This window comes from Perognathus longimembris, chromosome 28 (genome assembly GCF_023159225.1).
Source record: "Perognathus longimembris pacificus isolate PPM17 chromosome 28, ASM2315922v1, whole genome shotgun sequence".
NCBI classification, from domain to species: Eukaryota; Metazoa; Chordata; class Mammalia; order Rodentia; family Heteromyidae; genus Perognathus; species Perognathus longimembris.
The window spans coordinates 106,994,117-107,011,523 of record NC_063188.1 but is presented as its reverse complement, the minus strand read 5'-3'; the positions used below and the strand labels follow the sequence as shown (position 1 = coordinate 107,011,523).

General features: G+C 40.7%; 1 protein-coding gene across 2 annotated transcripts in view; it reads left to right on the top strand.

The window, feature by feature from the left end:
* Prps2 (phosphoribosyl pyrophosphate synthetase 2) overlaps window positions 1-13,524 on the top strand; it is a 29,398-nt gene extending 15,874 nt beyond the window's left edge. For both annotated transcript variants that reach the window (XM_048335867.1, XM_048335868.1), the window contains exons 4-7: window positions 243-367; window positions 8,976-9,149; window positions 10,606-10,765; window positions 12,490-13,524. In XM_048335867.1, coding sequence (XP_048191824.1) covers window positions 243-367; window positions 8,976-9,149; window positions 10,606-10,765; window positions 12,490-12,582 — 552 coding nt within the window. In that variant the 3' untranslated portion in view covers window positions 12,583-13,524. The remainder of the gene's footprint in view (window positions 1-242; window positions 368-8,975; window positions 9,150-10,605; window positions 10,766-12,489) is intronic.
* Window positions 13,525-17,407: the final 3,883 nt, after the last annotated feature.

Genomic DNA, 17,407 nt, shown 5'->3' with positions numbered 1-17,407 from the left:
TTTTCTCCCCCAAAGAATAGGCCATCATAGGTAATAACAGTAATGATGGATTGCGTAAAGACAGAGTGGAATGAAAGACCCAGCTACCTGTCTTGATTTAATTGTGTTAAAATGAACGAAAGAGGAATCTGTGTGTGCAGGCTTCTTTTGAGTAAAGTAATTCAAATATTACTTAGTGAAAGCAAGCATTTTTTTAACAAAAAAGCAAAGCCTTGTAATAGGACCCTCATTGCTTTCCTTAGGGATTCTTTGATATTCCTGTGGATAATTTATATGCGGAGCCAGCAGTCCTGCAGTGGATTCGGGAGAATATCACCGAGTGGAGGAACTGTATCATTGTTTCCCCCGATGCAGGGGGAGCTAAAAGGTATCATGCAAACTACACTCTGCAGACTTTGATTTTTTCCCCCACTTGAGTTTTCCTTTCTGTATCTCCTATGTATTAAATAAACCCGCATGCTTTTCTCCTTCCTTCTTCCTTCCTTCCTTCCTTCCTTCCTTCCTTCCTTCCTTCCTTCCTTCCTTCCTTCCTTCCTTCTCGCCTTCCTTCTTTTATTTTCCTTTGACATTGTTGGGGATTGAACCCTAGACCCTCACACATATTAGGTAAGTACTCTACCACTGAGATAACCCCAACCTTAGGAAATATGCTTTAAGTCACCTAATCCTTTAAGCAGATCATGGTGTGGTACCCACCTATAATCTCAGAGCTTAGGAAATGAAAGCAGGAACTTCACAAGTCTGAGGTCAGCCTAGAATATGTACTGAGACCCTGCCTCAAAAAAAAACCCTACTAACGCTATTTTGCAAGTGAGAAAGTAAGTAGACCACAAACTTCACTTTTAGATGGAAACCTGCTGTCTTTGTCAACATTTTATCATTCATGGAAGTAGCCCCCTCTCACACACACTGCATATTTATTTGTTTTCAGCCAAGAATAAAATTTTAAACTTCTTTTCATAATATAAAAGTAACACACTTAATTGGAAAATCAGCCATTTCATTAATAATACAATTAACTGGCCCAGTTAATTAATGCTTACTATTATAAAAACTTCAAAATGTTAGCCACAACAGAAGAGAATTTGAATAAAAAAAAGGAATCTGTGTATGAAGAATACCAAAAAACAGAAATCTCTGAAGGGGCTGAACGTTTTGCTCTGGTGGCCTGGGGGAAGGGAATTAAAATCCAGAAAGTTGCTGGCAGTTTGGCCTATGGGAAGAAAAGCGAAAAGCCACGCCTCTAGCCAGCAGGCTGAGCCTTTGATGGGGAGATAAAAAAAATAGTCACCCATGGAGAAATCAAATCATGTGCTTATGCTGTGGGCAGATGTGTGAGGAATATGCACTCACCCCTGGGGTACACAGTCCCTAGACTGGGAAAATTAATGTGAAAATTGGTCTCAGACTGCCAAGTCAGTGCAGAGGAAGACTCCCACAGCCCTCCCTTCTGAACATGACCTAGTGCCTGATGAACCAGCACACCAAGAAGGCCTAGTCTACCTGGACTCCATGTGTGCAGTCACAATGGCATTAGGCAGCCGATATGTCAGGAAGAGAGGACAATCCCTAGTGTGTCAAATGAGCAAGGTTGAGAGAGAACTGAAAACCAAAGTGATCCAGAAACACATGGTACTAACAGTTCTGTAGTGCAGGCATGCTAGCTCACCTAGGAAAGTGGTCCTGAGAGCAAATCTACAATACTTGTAGAGACTCAAGGAGTCTCCCACCCTGTACCAGTAGGGCATGGGATGTTGAGAATACAGGCCCAGAATAATGATCTGATACATAATACTTATCCCAAGCCAAGGCTGGTGACTCAGAACCTTGCAGACGTTGGTAGCTGTGACTTGGGAAGAAAATGAAAGTGGAGTTGTGGTTTACTGCCTGGTGGCAGCCACACTACTGAAGAAAGGAGAGATAAGCTAGTGATTAGCTTTGTACTAAAGGAGGGAGATTCATAACTGTGTGCTATTGATGTGCAATGGGAGTAGGGAGAAATTATCAACCTTAATGACATTCTTGAAATGCAGAAGCTGTGAGGTATAGCTCAGTGTACAGCATTTGCCTAGCGTGCACAAGGCCCCAGCATTCAATCCCATGCACCACCCAAAGACATATTCACAAAAAGCATATGGAGAAGCTGGTCCCTTATTTGTATCCTCACCCACCTGGAGCCAAGATGGGGACCTAGAATCACATTTAAAAGCTTAGGAGTGACCCAGGTCACTCCCATAATCCCTGCTACACAAGAAGATCATGGCCAAAAGAGAATGTGGGTAGAAAAAGATTGAGTTTCTTATCTCCAATTAAGCTGACAAATACTTGAAATAGAGGTGTGGTTCAAGTGGCAGAATGCCAGCCTTGTGCAAACTATAAGGTGAAAGAAAGAAGAAAATAGAAAGAAAAAGAAGAAAGGAAGGAAGGAAGGAAGGGAGGGAGGGAGGGAGAGAGGGTGAGAGGGCGAGGGAGAAGGAGAAGGAGAGGGAAAGAAAAGAAAAAGAAAAGAGAAAAGCCAAGAAAGAGGGCTTAAGACCCTGAGTTCAAGCTTCAGTACTGGCAAAAAATAAAATTTAGGAGTGGTTCAGAAAGCAGACACAATGGCCATGCAAGGAAATGTCGATGCAGATTCTGGCAAGAACACAGTGGTACTCAGCTGCCATCCAATGACTGCTCAGGTTCCCATCACAGTCAAGGAAGACATGGGCCATACAGCTGGTAATGAGCCTACAGCAGCTGCAGGAAGTGGCTGTACGCAGGAAGGAAACACAAATACATAAAAGCAGCTGACAGTTAGCTTGCAAAGCTCTAGACAGGCAGAGGTGGAGGAGAGATGCTCATTATAAGTTGAGGATATACACAGGCTTGTCATTAGCCACCACAGAGAGAGCAGTTGAGTCATGACAAGTTGTCCTGTGCTTCAGAATGTGAGCTGCTTTCTAGAGTGCTTTCCACTGGAAATGCTTGCAGTTGACGTAGGAAACTTACTGAAGTCACATGGAAGAATATGCATTGGAATATAGAAAATCTGCTAATTCAAGGCCAAGAAGTTGGCCAAGGGGTCTAGGAGCATTAGATGCCTTTGGTTTATAGCAACAGACATATCAAATTGTGATCCAGAAACCTATATTCTGCAGTTGTTGTTGTTGTTTTATATACTATTTTCACAGATTTGTGAAGCCATTACCATTTTGAAGAACTGATCACAGTTGATCACATTAAAAGGAAACAAATCATGTACCCATTAGCACTGTCTCTGCCCCCCCCTCCCCAGCTTCTGGCGGCACTAATCTTTCTGTCTATATGCAGCTGAATTTCCAGGACTTTCCCTATCCATTTTTAAAATCAGAAAATGTAACTTCCACAGATACTAAGCACAGAGAATAATGGACTTTTTTTTGTCTTTTCCTACCCCAACTCTTATTTTCATATATATGGCCAAAAATAACCATGCAGGCATGCTCTTTGCAAAAAGCAAAACTGTACTAAAGGTGACTAGCGTCCCTTTGTGTCTTTACACACATTCAGTGGCAGAGTAATGTTACTAAAACATATATCCCCGTTTCTTAGATACAACTGGGAATGTACTGTTTATACTTCTTCACTGAGCTATTTTTAAATGGCATACTTGCTCTATAGTAGCAATAATTCTGCAGTTTATATTCAATTGGCTTGACTGATTTTGATAGCTATGGAATATTCCCTTGTGTGTCTATGTCATAACACCTATGGTCAGTCTCCTTCTACCCACTTACAGGTATTAAAACTTGTATAGTCCTGCAACAATATACATGCTACTCAGGAGGTTGAGATCTGAGGATCGCAGTTCAAAGTCAGCCCAGGCAGTAAACCCCATGAGACTCATCTCCAATTAACCATCAAAAAGAAAAAAGAAGCCAAAAGTAGAGTTGTGTCTCCAGTAGCAGAGTGCCCCCCTGAACAGAAAAGGCTAAGGGACAGTGTCCAGGCCCTGTGTTCAAGTTCCAATACTGGCACACACACATATACACACACATACTCTCTCTCTCTCTCTCTCTCTCTCTCTCTCTTAAAAATTTCCCCTTTTCCCCCATTGATTTGAAACACCTTTTATTATATACTATATTTTTCTATGTATTTATCAAGTGCTGTTTAGGGGCATATGCAGAGTAAATGGCCAGGTTTGAGACGGTATTTTGTTCAGAGCTCCTCAGTCCAGTCTCCCTCAGCCACCAGACGGTATTTTGTTCAGAGCTCCTCAGTCCAGTCTCCCTCAGCCACCCTGAGCCCAGGGAAGGCCAGGAAAGGCCAACATTTTAAGACGTACATTTAGGCATCTTTGTAACCTCCTTTGTCCAATTGCCCGCTCTATGTCTGCCTCCTGTTCTGCAACAGTCTATCCTCCACCTAACAGTTCCTTCACAACAGCCTCGAAGGTAATATATGATACGTGCAGTGTGCATTACTATTATTGCCTTTGCTTAATGCAGTCATGTTCACCTAAGAAAATAGGTATTTATCTGAGAAATCAGATCCTGTTGCTTTCATAAAAAGCATGGAAACCTGATTCATTGTGGGTAAAACTTTAACATTGCCACAGGAGGTCACTCTTGAGTAGTCTTTGAAGCTTACCTTGGCTTGAAAGGAAAATTCCTACCCTTGTTAAGATAATTAATGCAATCTAAAAGAGGTATGGGAAATGGGTGAAACCGAGTGATTTGTATTTAACTTTTTTTCTGATCATGGCATCTTTGGGTGTGATCTACATAAAAACATTTAGAAAATTCATAAAAAAATTAATACCTTATATCTTTACCAGTGAAACCAGTAGGTATAATTTGGTATATTATGTATCTGTCGCTCCTAGTCATGCTTACACATGCATGAACACAGACACATACAAACATACACACACACACACACACACACACAAACACACACCAGAAAAATGTAACTACATTGCCCTTAAGAAATCAAAATCAATCCAGGCTAGCTATCTGATTTTTCTTCTAGCTCTTTCCACTTAAGATTTCAATATGATATGTTTTTAACATATTTTAAAACACATATCAGGAACATGTATTATGTCTTCGTTGTATACATGGGAAAGAAGAGTTAGCTGTAGCTTTGTCAAGGAATGATAATGTTCCAGCATCCAGGTGGCTTTTGACAGGGATCTTAGGCTAATTCATCATTAGGTACTTGACCTGATTAGAACTCCTCACATAGATTGCATGTCCCATGTCCCCAACTGCCATGAGCCATAGAGCTTACCCTCTTTTCGAGACAGGCCTCCATGCCTTCCTGGCTGTCTTTAGGTAACAGTCTTGTGAGGACAAAAGTAACCTGGTAATGAAGGAAATCAGGCTGAGCCTAGGCTTTACAGGCTTAGAGCTCTAGGCACAAATGGCAATGTTTCCCCACACAAAACCATGGGCCAGGGCCTTTCTGCTCCTTCACAAACAACAGACCAACCCAAATTATTGTGGATCTCCATTTTGTACAAGGTGTTCAGGTGCCTTTTTTTGGCGAAACACCATCTTATATTCTGAGAAATGAGCTTTACTTAATTGGTTTTGAGTGGCTTAGCTCATGAAATTGGTATGTACACAGTAGTATACATTTGAAGGTGATTATGGGGCAAAGGTTTTGTCTGCCTTCAAATTACATTTTTCTTCTCTCCATTAAATCCTTAACTGAGGAAACCTGGTCAGTTGATTTTAGAAATGAAGGGTGTCTGCTCAGGTTACTGTGGGTTTGGTTACTGTCTGAGGATGATTTTTTTTAAAGAAGAACAAACATGGACTTCAGCATAGTAGCACTTTTCATTTTCCTTCCAAAGACATTTGAAAAGAAAATCTAAAATTGGTATCTTATGACTAACAGTCCCTACTTTATTGGGAAGTTGCTTTCCTTTTCTGATATGACTACTGATCTATTTGTATTGGTAACCACCATCTCCAGAGATTCCTAACTGTTTATGTGGAACAGCTTTTGTTTCTTCTTCACAGATTAGAATTTATTTTGAAAAGCTGTCCACATATTGATCAGTACTTTTGCTCAACTTGTATTAGATCTGAAGACTGATGTCTTCAGGTAGTTCTGGAAAATTCTCAATCATTATCACTGAGTATTGTCTATATTCCTTTACCTATTGAATGTTTAATTTTAAGAAAATTTTGATTATTTTCTACTTCTCTAACTTTTACTTTGTTTCCATTCCCTTGAGTGAACATTCTTTGTTATCCTTTTATTCTTACCTAAACTTATAATCTATTTCTTTAAAACATAAAGCAGCTGGGTGCCAGCAGCTCACGCCTGTAATCCTAACTACTCAGGAGGCTGAGATCTGAGGATCGCAGTTCAAAACCAACCTAGGTAGAAAAGTCCCTATGAGACTCTTATCTCCAATTAACCACCAAAAAACTGGAAGTAGCACTATGGTTCAAAGTGGTAGAGCACAGGGCTGGGGATATGGCCTAGTGGCAAGAGTGCTCGCCTCGTATACAGGAGGTCCTAGGTTCAATTCCAGCACCACATATACAGAAAATGGCCAGAAGTGGCGCTCTGGCTCAAGTGGCAGAGTGCTAGCCTTGAGCAAAAACAAGCCAGGGACAGTGCTCAGGCCCTGAGTCCAAACCCAGGACTGGCCAAAAAAACAAAACAAAACAAAGTGGTAGAGCACTAGCCTAGTTCAAGCCCCATGACGGACAAAAACAACAAAGCAAGCACAAAACCAAAGCAATCACTTTATGTTCCATTTCAGCTAATGCTAGTGTTTCAATCTATGGTCTTATTTTTTTTGTTGCAGTTGTTTCTCCTGACTGTCAGTGTGGGCACTTTGGTTCCTTGGATGTTTTGTAACTATTCTGTGAATCTTTCATTTTCCTTAGGCATTTCTCACTGTAATCTCTCTAAGAGGGTTTGCTTTTATTGTTGCCAACTACCTCGGCGTACTAGCCCCAAACTTTCCACACTTTCACTTCAAATTAAACTCTCAGGCTGAGGAGCTGGGGCTCCAGTGGTCGAATCCTGCCTAGCAAGCATAAGGTCCTCAGTTCAAATCCTAGTTGTGCCCCCCCACACACACACAATAAATAAGCTCTTTCCTTGAGGGTTTTCATAGTATACAAAATAGGAATTTGGGCAGATAGCCCTAAGGACATGCCAAGGTATGGTTTTGAATTCTGAAAAGAACTAACCCTGTTCACTCAGCATAAACATCCTTCTCAGGCAGCAGGTTTGGTATTCACTGCCTCCTCCTCTGAAGGAAGGCCCTCTAGTGGCCCGGTGCTGTCAGGGTTTCCTGTTTACACTCTCCACTCACTCTAGCTCCAGACTTGATCTTTCATCCCCTGTCAGCAAAACTGAAGCCTGATTATTAGGACTCCAGAAAAGCCCTCAGAGTGAGCACGTTGCTGCCTGCTAGCTTCTCAGCGTGACCTACTTCTGCCTTCGCTACCTCTGATGATTTCCACTGCCATCTCTGCTTGGCAATGGATTTGTAAAAGTAGTTGCCTTGGATTTCAGTGTCATCTAGTACTGTGGTTGTTTCTATCTGGAAAGGAAACCAGGATGCCTAGTGTACCAGAGTGCAGCCTAAAACTCCAAAAAGTCACCTGGGTCTAGAGATGTATCCAAATGGAGTAAGTGGCCTTCCTTTACACTCATCTTCATATCTATCTGTTGCTATAGATAGAAGTTAACCTTGGTAATTCGAATGTAAAAAGATTTATTAAGGCTTGGAACTGGTTGCTACATTGTTTCATTACACTGAAAAGAGGCTAGCTTGAAGATACTGGCGGAATAAGTTATATACAGAGTTCTGAATGTATCAGCATTCTGATGCAATGGTAAATGCCCAAAACATGAAAAAGGGGACTCAGATGTGTGTATGCTAATGTTTGTGATGGCAATGTTCTCCATAGCCAAATTGCAGAGATCATCCCAGGCTTCCACGGTCAAGTAGGTAAATTAAATGTGCTATGTCCTTTCAATGGACTATTAGCCATAAAAATGAAGTAAAAATATAGGCTACAACATGGATGAATCTTGTAAAGAAAGAAGCCAGACAGAGAAGGCCACATATATAGTATGATTGCGTTTATATGAGAAATGAGAAACCAATACCAAATAGAGCTAGAGTAGTATTTGATGAGACCAGGCAGTCAAAGAATGGGGAGTGACTGCCTGATGGGTATGAAATTTTCCTTCTGGTATCAGTAAATGTTCTGGTAATAGGTAGAGGTAACAGCTGTATTCACCGTGAATGTACTCAGTGCCATTAAACTGTACACTTTAAGTAGTTTAAAAGATCATGGTGGGGGGGCTGGGAATATGGCCTAGTGGCAAGAGTGCTTGCCTCCTACACATGAAGCTCTTGGTTGGATTCCCCAGCACCACACATATGGAAAACGGCCAGAAGGGGCGCTGTGGCTCAGGTGGCAGAGTGCTAGCAGGAAGAAGCCAGGGACAGTGCTCAGGCCCTGAGTCCAATGCCCAGGACTGGCCAAAAAAAAAAAAAAAAGATCATGGTGGGGCTGGGATGTAGCTTTGTAGCTTAGCGGTAGAGTGCTTACCTGGCATGCATGAAGCCCTGGGTTCAATTCTTCAGCACCACATATACAGAAAAAGCAAAGTGGCACTCTGGCTCAAGTGGTAGAGTGCTAGCCTTGAGCAAAAAGAAGCCAGGGACAGTGCTCAGGCCCTGAGTTCTAGCCCCAGGACTGGCAGATAAAAGACCATGGTGTTATAGGTTCACACCTGTAGTCCTAAAGAGGCTGGCTTCCAATCTGATCCTCAGAATTGAGTTCCCTGAGTATCTAGGATTATAGGTATGAGCCATTGGTGCCTGGCTCTTAAATTACATTGTTAAGCACCATTTTTTCTGGTGGGGGGGACACTGCTGGGTATGGAGCCCAGGGCCTCATGCATGCTAGCTACTCTCGCAACCCTTAAAGAGCTGTTTTAACTTGCTTCTTTGCATCTGTCCTCAGGGTCACTTCCATTGCAGACAGGCTGAATGTGGAATTTGCTTTGATCCACAAAGAGAGGAAGAAAGCAAATGAAGTGGACCGGATGGTTCTAGTGGGTGACGTGAAGGACCGAGTGGCCATTCTGGTGGATGACATGGCTGACACGTGTGGCACCATCTGCCATGCTGCAGATAAGTATGTGAGATGGTTCAGCAAAGCATGAGAGCCTGTCCTTAAGACAGATAACACACTAGGTTTTCAAAATCAGGCTTTTCCTAACTATTGCTGACTTCTTGGTAGTGGAGTTTTAGACCAAAGGAGATTCTACACTCATTGATTTTTGTCATTCTTTTCATGGTAGGAAAGGAACCATGGGCCTTTTGATTTTCCAAGTTGGACTTCCAGTCTATTTTTTAAAAGGTCAAAGAAAGTACAGTTTCAGAAACTGAACACAGAAAGAAAGATAGTTTGGGGGTGGAGCATTGCTGGGCCCCTTACTTCCTCTTGCTTAGCCTTTGCTCACCTGTCTTTCAGATGCTAGAAAGAGGTTCTGGGAATATGGCCTAGTGGCAAGAGTGCTTGCCTTGTATACATGAACCCCTGGGTTCGATTCCCCAGCACCACATATATAGAAAAGGCCAGAAGTGGCGCTGTGGCTCAAGTGGCAGAGTGCTAGCCTTGAGCAAAAAGAAGCTGGGGACAGTGCTCAGGCCCTGAGAACAAGGCCCAGGACTGGCAAAAAAAAAAAAAAAACCAAACAGATGCTAGAAAGATAGACTGCTGAGGGTAGGAGCCTCCCTGAGCCACACACAGCGAAAGATCCCTCCACTTATGGACATTCCCATTTGAGATAGCTCCTAATAAAGTTTCTATGTAGATTACACAGCAAAGTGGCCTGTTTTGGTTCTATTTCCCTAAGCACATAGTTTACAAATGGGGCAGCTTTGCTCCCCACGTGACATCTGGCAATGTTTACAGACATCTTTGGTCATCACAACTAAAAGGAAAGAAGTATCGCTAGTAGGGAGAGGCCAGGGGTGCTCCTAATTTTTCTTATAATACATAGGACAACTCCAAGCTAAATAATTATCTGGGTCCAAATGCCAAGGTTGATAATTCCTAATTTATTAGAATAGTATTTTATTTACACATGCCTTAAAAGTTCCTGGTTTGGCTAATAAATATAAGGGAAAAGTGTCTCCTCTTCTTTACAGACTTTACCTTTTACTTTCAACACTGATACTCATGGAGAGTATTTCAAAAGTATTTGTATAGACTTCATTTTTGTGGGTATGCTGGTATGGGTGCTTGAACTCAGGGCTTCACTCTCATTTGGCTTTTTTCCTCAAGGTGAGTGCTACCGCTTGAGACATGCTTCTACTTCTAAGCTTCTTGCTGATTAATTGAGGATAAGAGCCTTGAGGATCTGTCTCCCTAGGCTGGCTTCAAACCATGGTTCTCAGATCTCAGATTTCTAAGTATATAGGATTATAGGGTTTTTGTTTATTTTGTTGTATTTGTTTTTGGCAGGGTTTCACTAAGTAGTTCAGACTGGCCTCAAACTCAAGATCTTCCTTTCTCATTCTCTCCAGTGGTGACAGCAAAGCCATGTGTTTCCATACCTGGTTAATTTTTACTTTCTATTTTATAGACTACTATCCGCCGGAGCCACCAAAGTTTATGCAATCCTTACCCATGGGATCTTCTCTGGGCCAGCTATTTCTAGAATTAATAATGCTGCCTTTGAAGCTGTTGTTGTTACCAACACTATTCCACAAGAGGACAAGATGAAACACTGCTCCAAGATTCAGGTACTATCTATACCCCCAGGCAGAACCAAGCAGCCAGGCACCTACTTTACATCCCTAAAAATAGTATCCAGCGTTCTGTGTATACATGTATGAGTGCTGGCTAAGGCAGATGCTTACAAACACAATATTGTCTCATCACCACAGGCTATCAGTCATGGTGAGGTCCCTGAGAAGGGCCAGCCAGGATCAACAGAGAGCAATGTTCACCAGTTAGAAAAAGCAAACTAATAAAATCACAGTTGAAAGACAGTAAGAAATAAGTGTATCGAGGTTAAACATGATAGTTCCCTAGGATCCAAGAATTCCACCTCTTATGTGTATCCCCCCAAAATATGGAAACAGTTTAAAAAAATAACACACAAATAACTATAGCGACACTGTTCATATTAGCCCAAAGTAGTAATACCCAAATGTCCATAAATATATGCATAACCACAGTGTGGTATATTGCTGTACTAGGGTAACATTCAGATTTTGAGAAGGTCCTCCTGACACATGCTACAACATGGATGAACCTTGAAAGCCTGCTAAGTGAAATAAGCCAGTCACAGAAACAGGAATGTTATATGATTGGATTCGTATGACTTATGTAGACTAGGAATATATGGAAAGGAAAAGTATAATTGTGGTTACCAGTGGACAGATGAGGGAGGAGTGTGGTGTTCCTGTTGAAAGAATACACAGTTTTTATTTGGGATGAGAAAAATATGTTGGGAATAAGTGATGGTGATGTTTACACAACATTGGGCATGACTACTGTTCAAGTATATACTTCAAGCTGGTTTAAGATGGCAATTTTTAGGTTTTCTTATAAATCAGCACAACTTAAAAATAGGAGGGATCTCCAGAACTCTTCTTCATACTCCTCCCACCTGGGTACTCACAGACCACCAGGGAGATGTTGCTGACCACTTGACACCCATTGGCCTGAAATGAGTTTTGTCCCAATGTTTCAGTGAATCTTTGACACTCATTTCACTCTCAAGCCTTAATTCCCCTAGTAGAGAAGGAAAGGGAGCCATAGTGACCCTCTTTATGATACGAATGTGTTAGAGAAAGGAGCTAAGTTTGAAAATGATCAAAACAGTACTTCCTTTGGAGTGATGAACAATAGTTTAGCTTGAAAGGTGATGAACTGTGGCCCAGAGAAGAAATCTAGCCTACCATCTGTACTTATAAACACATTTTTATTGGTACACAGGCACAGCCATTCTTTCCTATGTGCCGGGGACTGCTTTTCTGCTGCAGTGGGGAAGTTGAGCATCTGTAACATCACACCTACAAAGCCACAAAGGTTGATTTTCTCCAAGAGCAGTTGATGACCCCTGGATTAGATGATCATAGCTGTGATCTTAAGTGGATATACTAATTGCCTTTTCTGAAATAATGAGAGAACAACAACAACAACCCCCCCGCCCCCCAAAACCCTTCTAACGCCCAGGTAGAATGTCCCAAAGAAAGTGTGTTTCCCATTCACAGTAGCCCTGGAAGCCTTTGGGCATCTGCTCCCCAAAACCTTTCTCCAGGAACCCATATGAGTTCAGCAAGTTGTGATGGGAAGTTAGACCCCAAAGTTCTCTGTTCTCCCTGGAGAAACAGGTATAGAGGTTTTACAGTCATGTGTATTGAAGAAGTCATTCTCACTCTTTTTGCTTTGTTTTGTTTTTCAGTCTTTAAGACAATAGAACTAACATTTCTCCTACTGCTTTCTCTTTGGCTTTCAGGTGATTGACATTTCGATGATCCTGGCCGAGGCCATCCGAAGGACACATAATGGGGAGTCTGTGTCTTATCTGTTCAGCCATGTCCCACTGTAAAAGCAGAATTTGAAGTGTGAGCAGGTCTATTTCGACTACTCACTCATCTGCTTTTTTATTTTAGCATTAGGACTCTGTAATGATAGCATATCACTGGCAAAAATATCAGACCTTCGTATACTCTGAAAGTCATTGTTTCCCCTTTGAAAGCTTAAGACAGGTTCTTTCTAGTTTGTTTGTTTGTTTGTTTGTTTGTTTTCCGGGGGAGAGGAGTAAAGGTGTTGGCTATTTTGATCTTTAAGTGAATTGTCTTAAATGAGAAACATATTTTATCACTTTGACTTACTTAGATACGTGATTTTCTCCTTTGTTCTTTTAGTACTTTGAGGCAACAACTCCCAAGCGTAAAATTCCATTATGAAAATTCCTAGTATATATATTTTGAGGTTTCCAGAGGTAACTTCAAATTAAAGCCTTCTGTGTAAATATATAATGATAATAATGTCTGTAGAAATTTGGGTGAAACCTTATATATCCCTTTAATTCAGAGTAAACGTTAGAAAAGGTATAATACTACAGATTTTAATTTTTTTTCTTTTTTACAAAAAGTAGTAACTGAGTTTCAAATAGGATATCTTGGTTATTTATTGTGCTTAATTTGGACCAAATTTTATTTAGTGTATGATGATCACTGACATATTTTGGTGTTGGACCTTTTTAGCAGACAGTAGGCATATCAAAGACATGTAGCTCTGTATCATTTTTATTTCCATTTTTAAAATGAGTCATGACTATCACCTACTTGAAACATCATGCTGTAAAATCAAAATTTTGTTCCATAATTACTGTGATTTAGAAACCATTTTGAGGTGAGGCACTGGTGGTTTGCCTGTCATCCTAGTTACTCAGGATCCTATGTAAGGGTCATGGTTTAAAGCCCGCCTGGGTAGACAAATCTGAGAGGTTCTTTTTTATCTGTAATTAATCAGCAAAACGCCCAAAGTACAACTTCCGCTCAAGTGGTAGAGGAACAGCCTTGAGTAAAAAAGCCAAGCTGAGTAAAATGCTCTGAGTTCAGTCTCCAATACTGGTACCTACACAAGAAACGAAACCATTTCAAGAGCATAGTTCATGAGCTCATTGACACATAAATGTTCTCTGTCTACCCTAGGGAATCAATTAGGATGGCCCTCATGTCCTCTAATCTTGTTCCTGGACATATTTTTAGCTGTCGCTTTCACTTTACATTTTTCCCAATCATTTCATGTGGGTTTCCACAAAATAAAGGCTCCAATAAATCCCCTCATTTACTAGGCTATTCATTATTTTGTTATAAATAAAAAGATACAATTTTAAGAGTGCCACCAAATGCATATTTAAGCATTATCTCATGAACTTTGAATAAAGTTTATTTTTTCTCTTCATAACCAAAAGAAGTAAAATCTCTGGCAACCAACTGTCTCAACTATGGCTGTTTCATGAGAAACAGGGATAAGGAAGGCCTAAACCAGGTATAAGAAATAAACATTAGTTGCTCCATTAGGATAATGTTCAAGGGAAGTGGCTCAAAAGTGATTGTGAAGGGGAATTCCCTGAGGATTGTGTAAGATGGTTCTTCATAGCATAGCTCTTAAGTAGCAAAAGTCAAGCATTGACTCAGAACTTTCCTGTACATGTGTTGAGAGACAACCAACTGAAGTCTTCACATCCCCTCTGAAGAAGAGGATTTTTCTGCATAGATAAAATCTTGCAACGATAAAAAGCAGTCTTTCCTCTCCATCGAATCTTAATTCCTGTAGAGAATAATTTTCCTGAACTAAATGCTTCAGGTAGAAAATCCAAACCTAGGATAGGCATGGTACCCAAGAATCCCAGCTACTCAGTAGGTAGAGATCAGTAGGATCACAGTTTGAGGCTAGCCTAGGCAAAAGTTAGCAAGACTCCATCTCAACAAAACAAGCAGCTGTGCAGGAGGCATAAATAGAAGGCTTTGAGTCCAAGCAGGCCTGGGCAAAAATGGAGTCTCTTCCTGAAAAGAAACAAAAGCAAAAGGGCTAGGGGTAAGCATGAGGTCCTGAGTTTGTTATCCAGTAAGTCATTGAAAAACTTGCCCAGCATTCTTTAGAGTGTCAAACAAACTTCACGACAGCAGAAACTTAACTGAGGCTTCAAATGATCATTAAGTTGCTACAGCAATTAGCATTAGGCTATACTGGGGCTTTTAGAAGAATGGTGGTCATCTGGTAAAGTCGGCTCTGGCTGGAGATGTGTAAGGAGCCAATTCCGATGCTGTGCAACTGATACTTGTTAGATATGTGACATCTGTATCTTTTCAACATCTGTGCTTGTATAAAATGAAAACACAGTTGTAAACACCTGTATGTCGATAGCTTGACAGACAAATGTGAAAGTTTAAATATGTTGACATGACTGAAGATCGTTGACTTAAATGTAATTAATTGTGTTATGTCAGGTATTTAAAGTTTGATTTTAAAATAATGGTCTTCAGATGGAAACCTGATATAAAAATCCCCATGCCATTCTCTCACCTACACATGGATCTTTTCTATCATTATTTGGCTCCCATGTTTGTATTTTCAAAAATCTCTGAATCTATTTATAAGCTCACTTGACTGAACTTATCCTCACATGGTGGAAATGCAGACTGGATTTGATGGTTCCAGTTCAACAAAAGTTATGCAGATGTCCTTCCTTGTGAGCAGCTTAAACCTAGGATTTTCTTGTTTCTTGCCACTCAAGGTTTGGATACATAGGCAAAGCCACCAAATGTTTCGGTCCTGTCCAGATCTACTGAATAAAGGTAGACCTGGCATATATCTTGTCAAAAAGGGAACTAGAAAAATATGAATTTACCAAAGTTGTTTAGCCTCCAACTTCAATTGTATTAGCCAATGTATAGAAGTTCACATGATAATTTCCTTTGTTAGATAGATTATCAACTAGATTTGGGAAGACATTATCTGCAGTGCTTGCATTGGTTAAGAATATAGACTATTAAGATCTTCCAATATTATACTAAACCATTTCAATAAAATCTTACTAACTGTTTTCATAGTTTGTGTCACTAATTTGGAGTGATATGTTCTGATGGAGTTAGTATGTATTGGTACAGTACCTGATAATGATTGCTGCTTTACAGTTAACATCTAGGTAACAAAATTAAGGCCAGAAGCTAATTGAAGTCAGCCTTTCTCCATTTTGAACACTTGTGAAGGCCTTAATAGCACTCTCCTTTCCCCAAGGCATAACAATTGTGCTATATAAGGCATCCAAGTTGATCATTCTAGATGTTGTCTTTAAAATTAAAAGTTGAACTGTATGTTCATGCATCAAGGTGGTGATGTTAAATAGCCATCTATGGGAACAGCCCAGTTTTTATTTTGGGTGCCAGTAATGGGGCCTGAACTCAGGTCTTCCTGTCCTCATTTTGCTTTTTGCCTCAAGTCTGATGGTCTACCACTTGAGCCATACCTCCATTTCCTAGAGCATTTTGCTGGTTAATTGGAGATAAGAGTCTCACAGACTTCCAGTCACTGAATGAACATTTGTAGCTGCCTACCCCATATAACAACCAATGTCTTCAGACACTGTCAACATAGTGTGTTTTAACCAGAACCTTCTTCTTCAATCCTCTTCCTGATAGCTCAGGTTAGAAATAGACTACACTGAAGCTGCTCCCTATCCCAATCACAAGTAAAAAGGATTTTAGAACACAGAATATAAAGCAATGGCAATATATGTCACTTTTTAAAAGCTCGGTACCAATGGTCAGTGTTTTGTTATGACTTGAAGTTTATAGGGGAAATAGGTTTTTCATACAAAGTCACATGGACCCATCTCTGCAGATAAAATATTGATAATTTTTCTTTTAGAATGGCCTGAGTTGTAGATTTTTTTTTAATTTTAAATCAAGCGCTTGATATGCAGGGTACTGGTGGATCCTGGCTGTAATCCTAGCTACTCAGAAGCCTGAGGTCCAGAGGATCATGATTTGAAGCCAAAAAGTTTATGAGACTTCACTCCCAAAATAACCAGCAAAAAGCTGGGCTGGAGATGGGGCTCAAGTAGCAGAGCACCAGCCAGAAAGTAAATTGATCCACTAAGAGTAACCTTGAAAGCGATGACTAAAACTGAGTCTGACATTAAGAGCAATATAGAAAGTAGACTTTTGATGTACTGTACAAGTTGTGGGTTAACAGGCCTTTTAGTTATTTTTCAGAGTAAAGATGACTCACCATAACAAAGATAATTGAACTATTACATAGTGAGTTGGTACAAGTCCGTGCCCAGTTTACTCATTACCTCTCCTGTGAACGTTGATAACATTGAGATGTTGGAGTCAGACCATTCGTGGCTGAACAATTTCCATCTCTTTTTACACATGAGGAAACTAAGACACAAAGAAAGGTGAGTGGGTTAGAAGGGACACTGCCCTATTCTTTTGGAGACTAGTGGGTGTTTGAGAATGGGTCTCTGTGTGTGTGTGTGTGTGTGTGTGTGTGTGTGTGTGTGTGTGTGCATGTACCCATGCCCATGCTCACAATGGGGCACTGGGGCTTAAACTCAGCCTGAGTGTTGACTCTTACTAGCTTTTTGCTCAGCTTCACATTGTGATCCTCAAATCTTCATCTCTTGAATAGCTAGGATTTCAGATGTGAGACACCAGCACACAAATAGAGAAGGGGACTTCTTGATTCTTCGCACAGAAAGCTGTGCTTTAAGCCAGGTAACCAGCCTCTGATGCTTCTGATCACCAGCTCCTCACACAGAAAGCACTTAACCATTACACTTCAGAACTGGCCTGAAAAGATTCAAATATGGTCCAATGACTTCCACCCTTACCTGAAATTCTTACTTCTGCTGG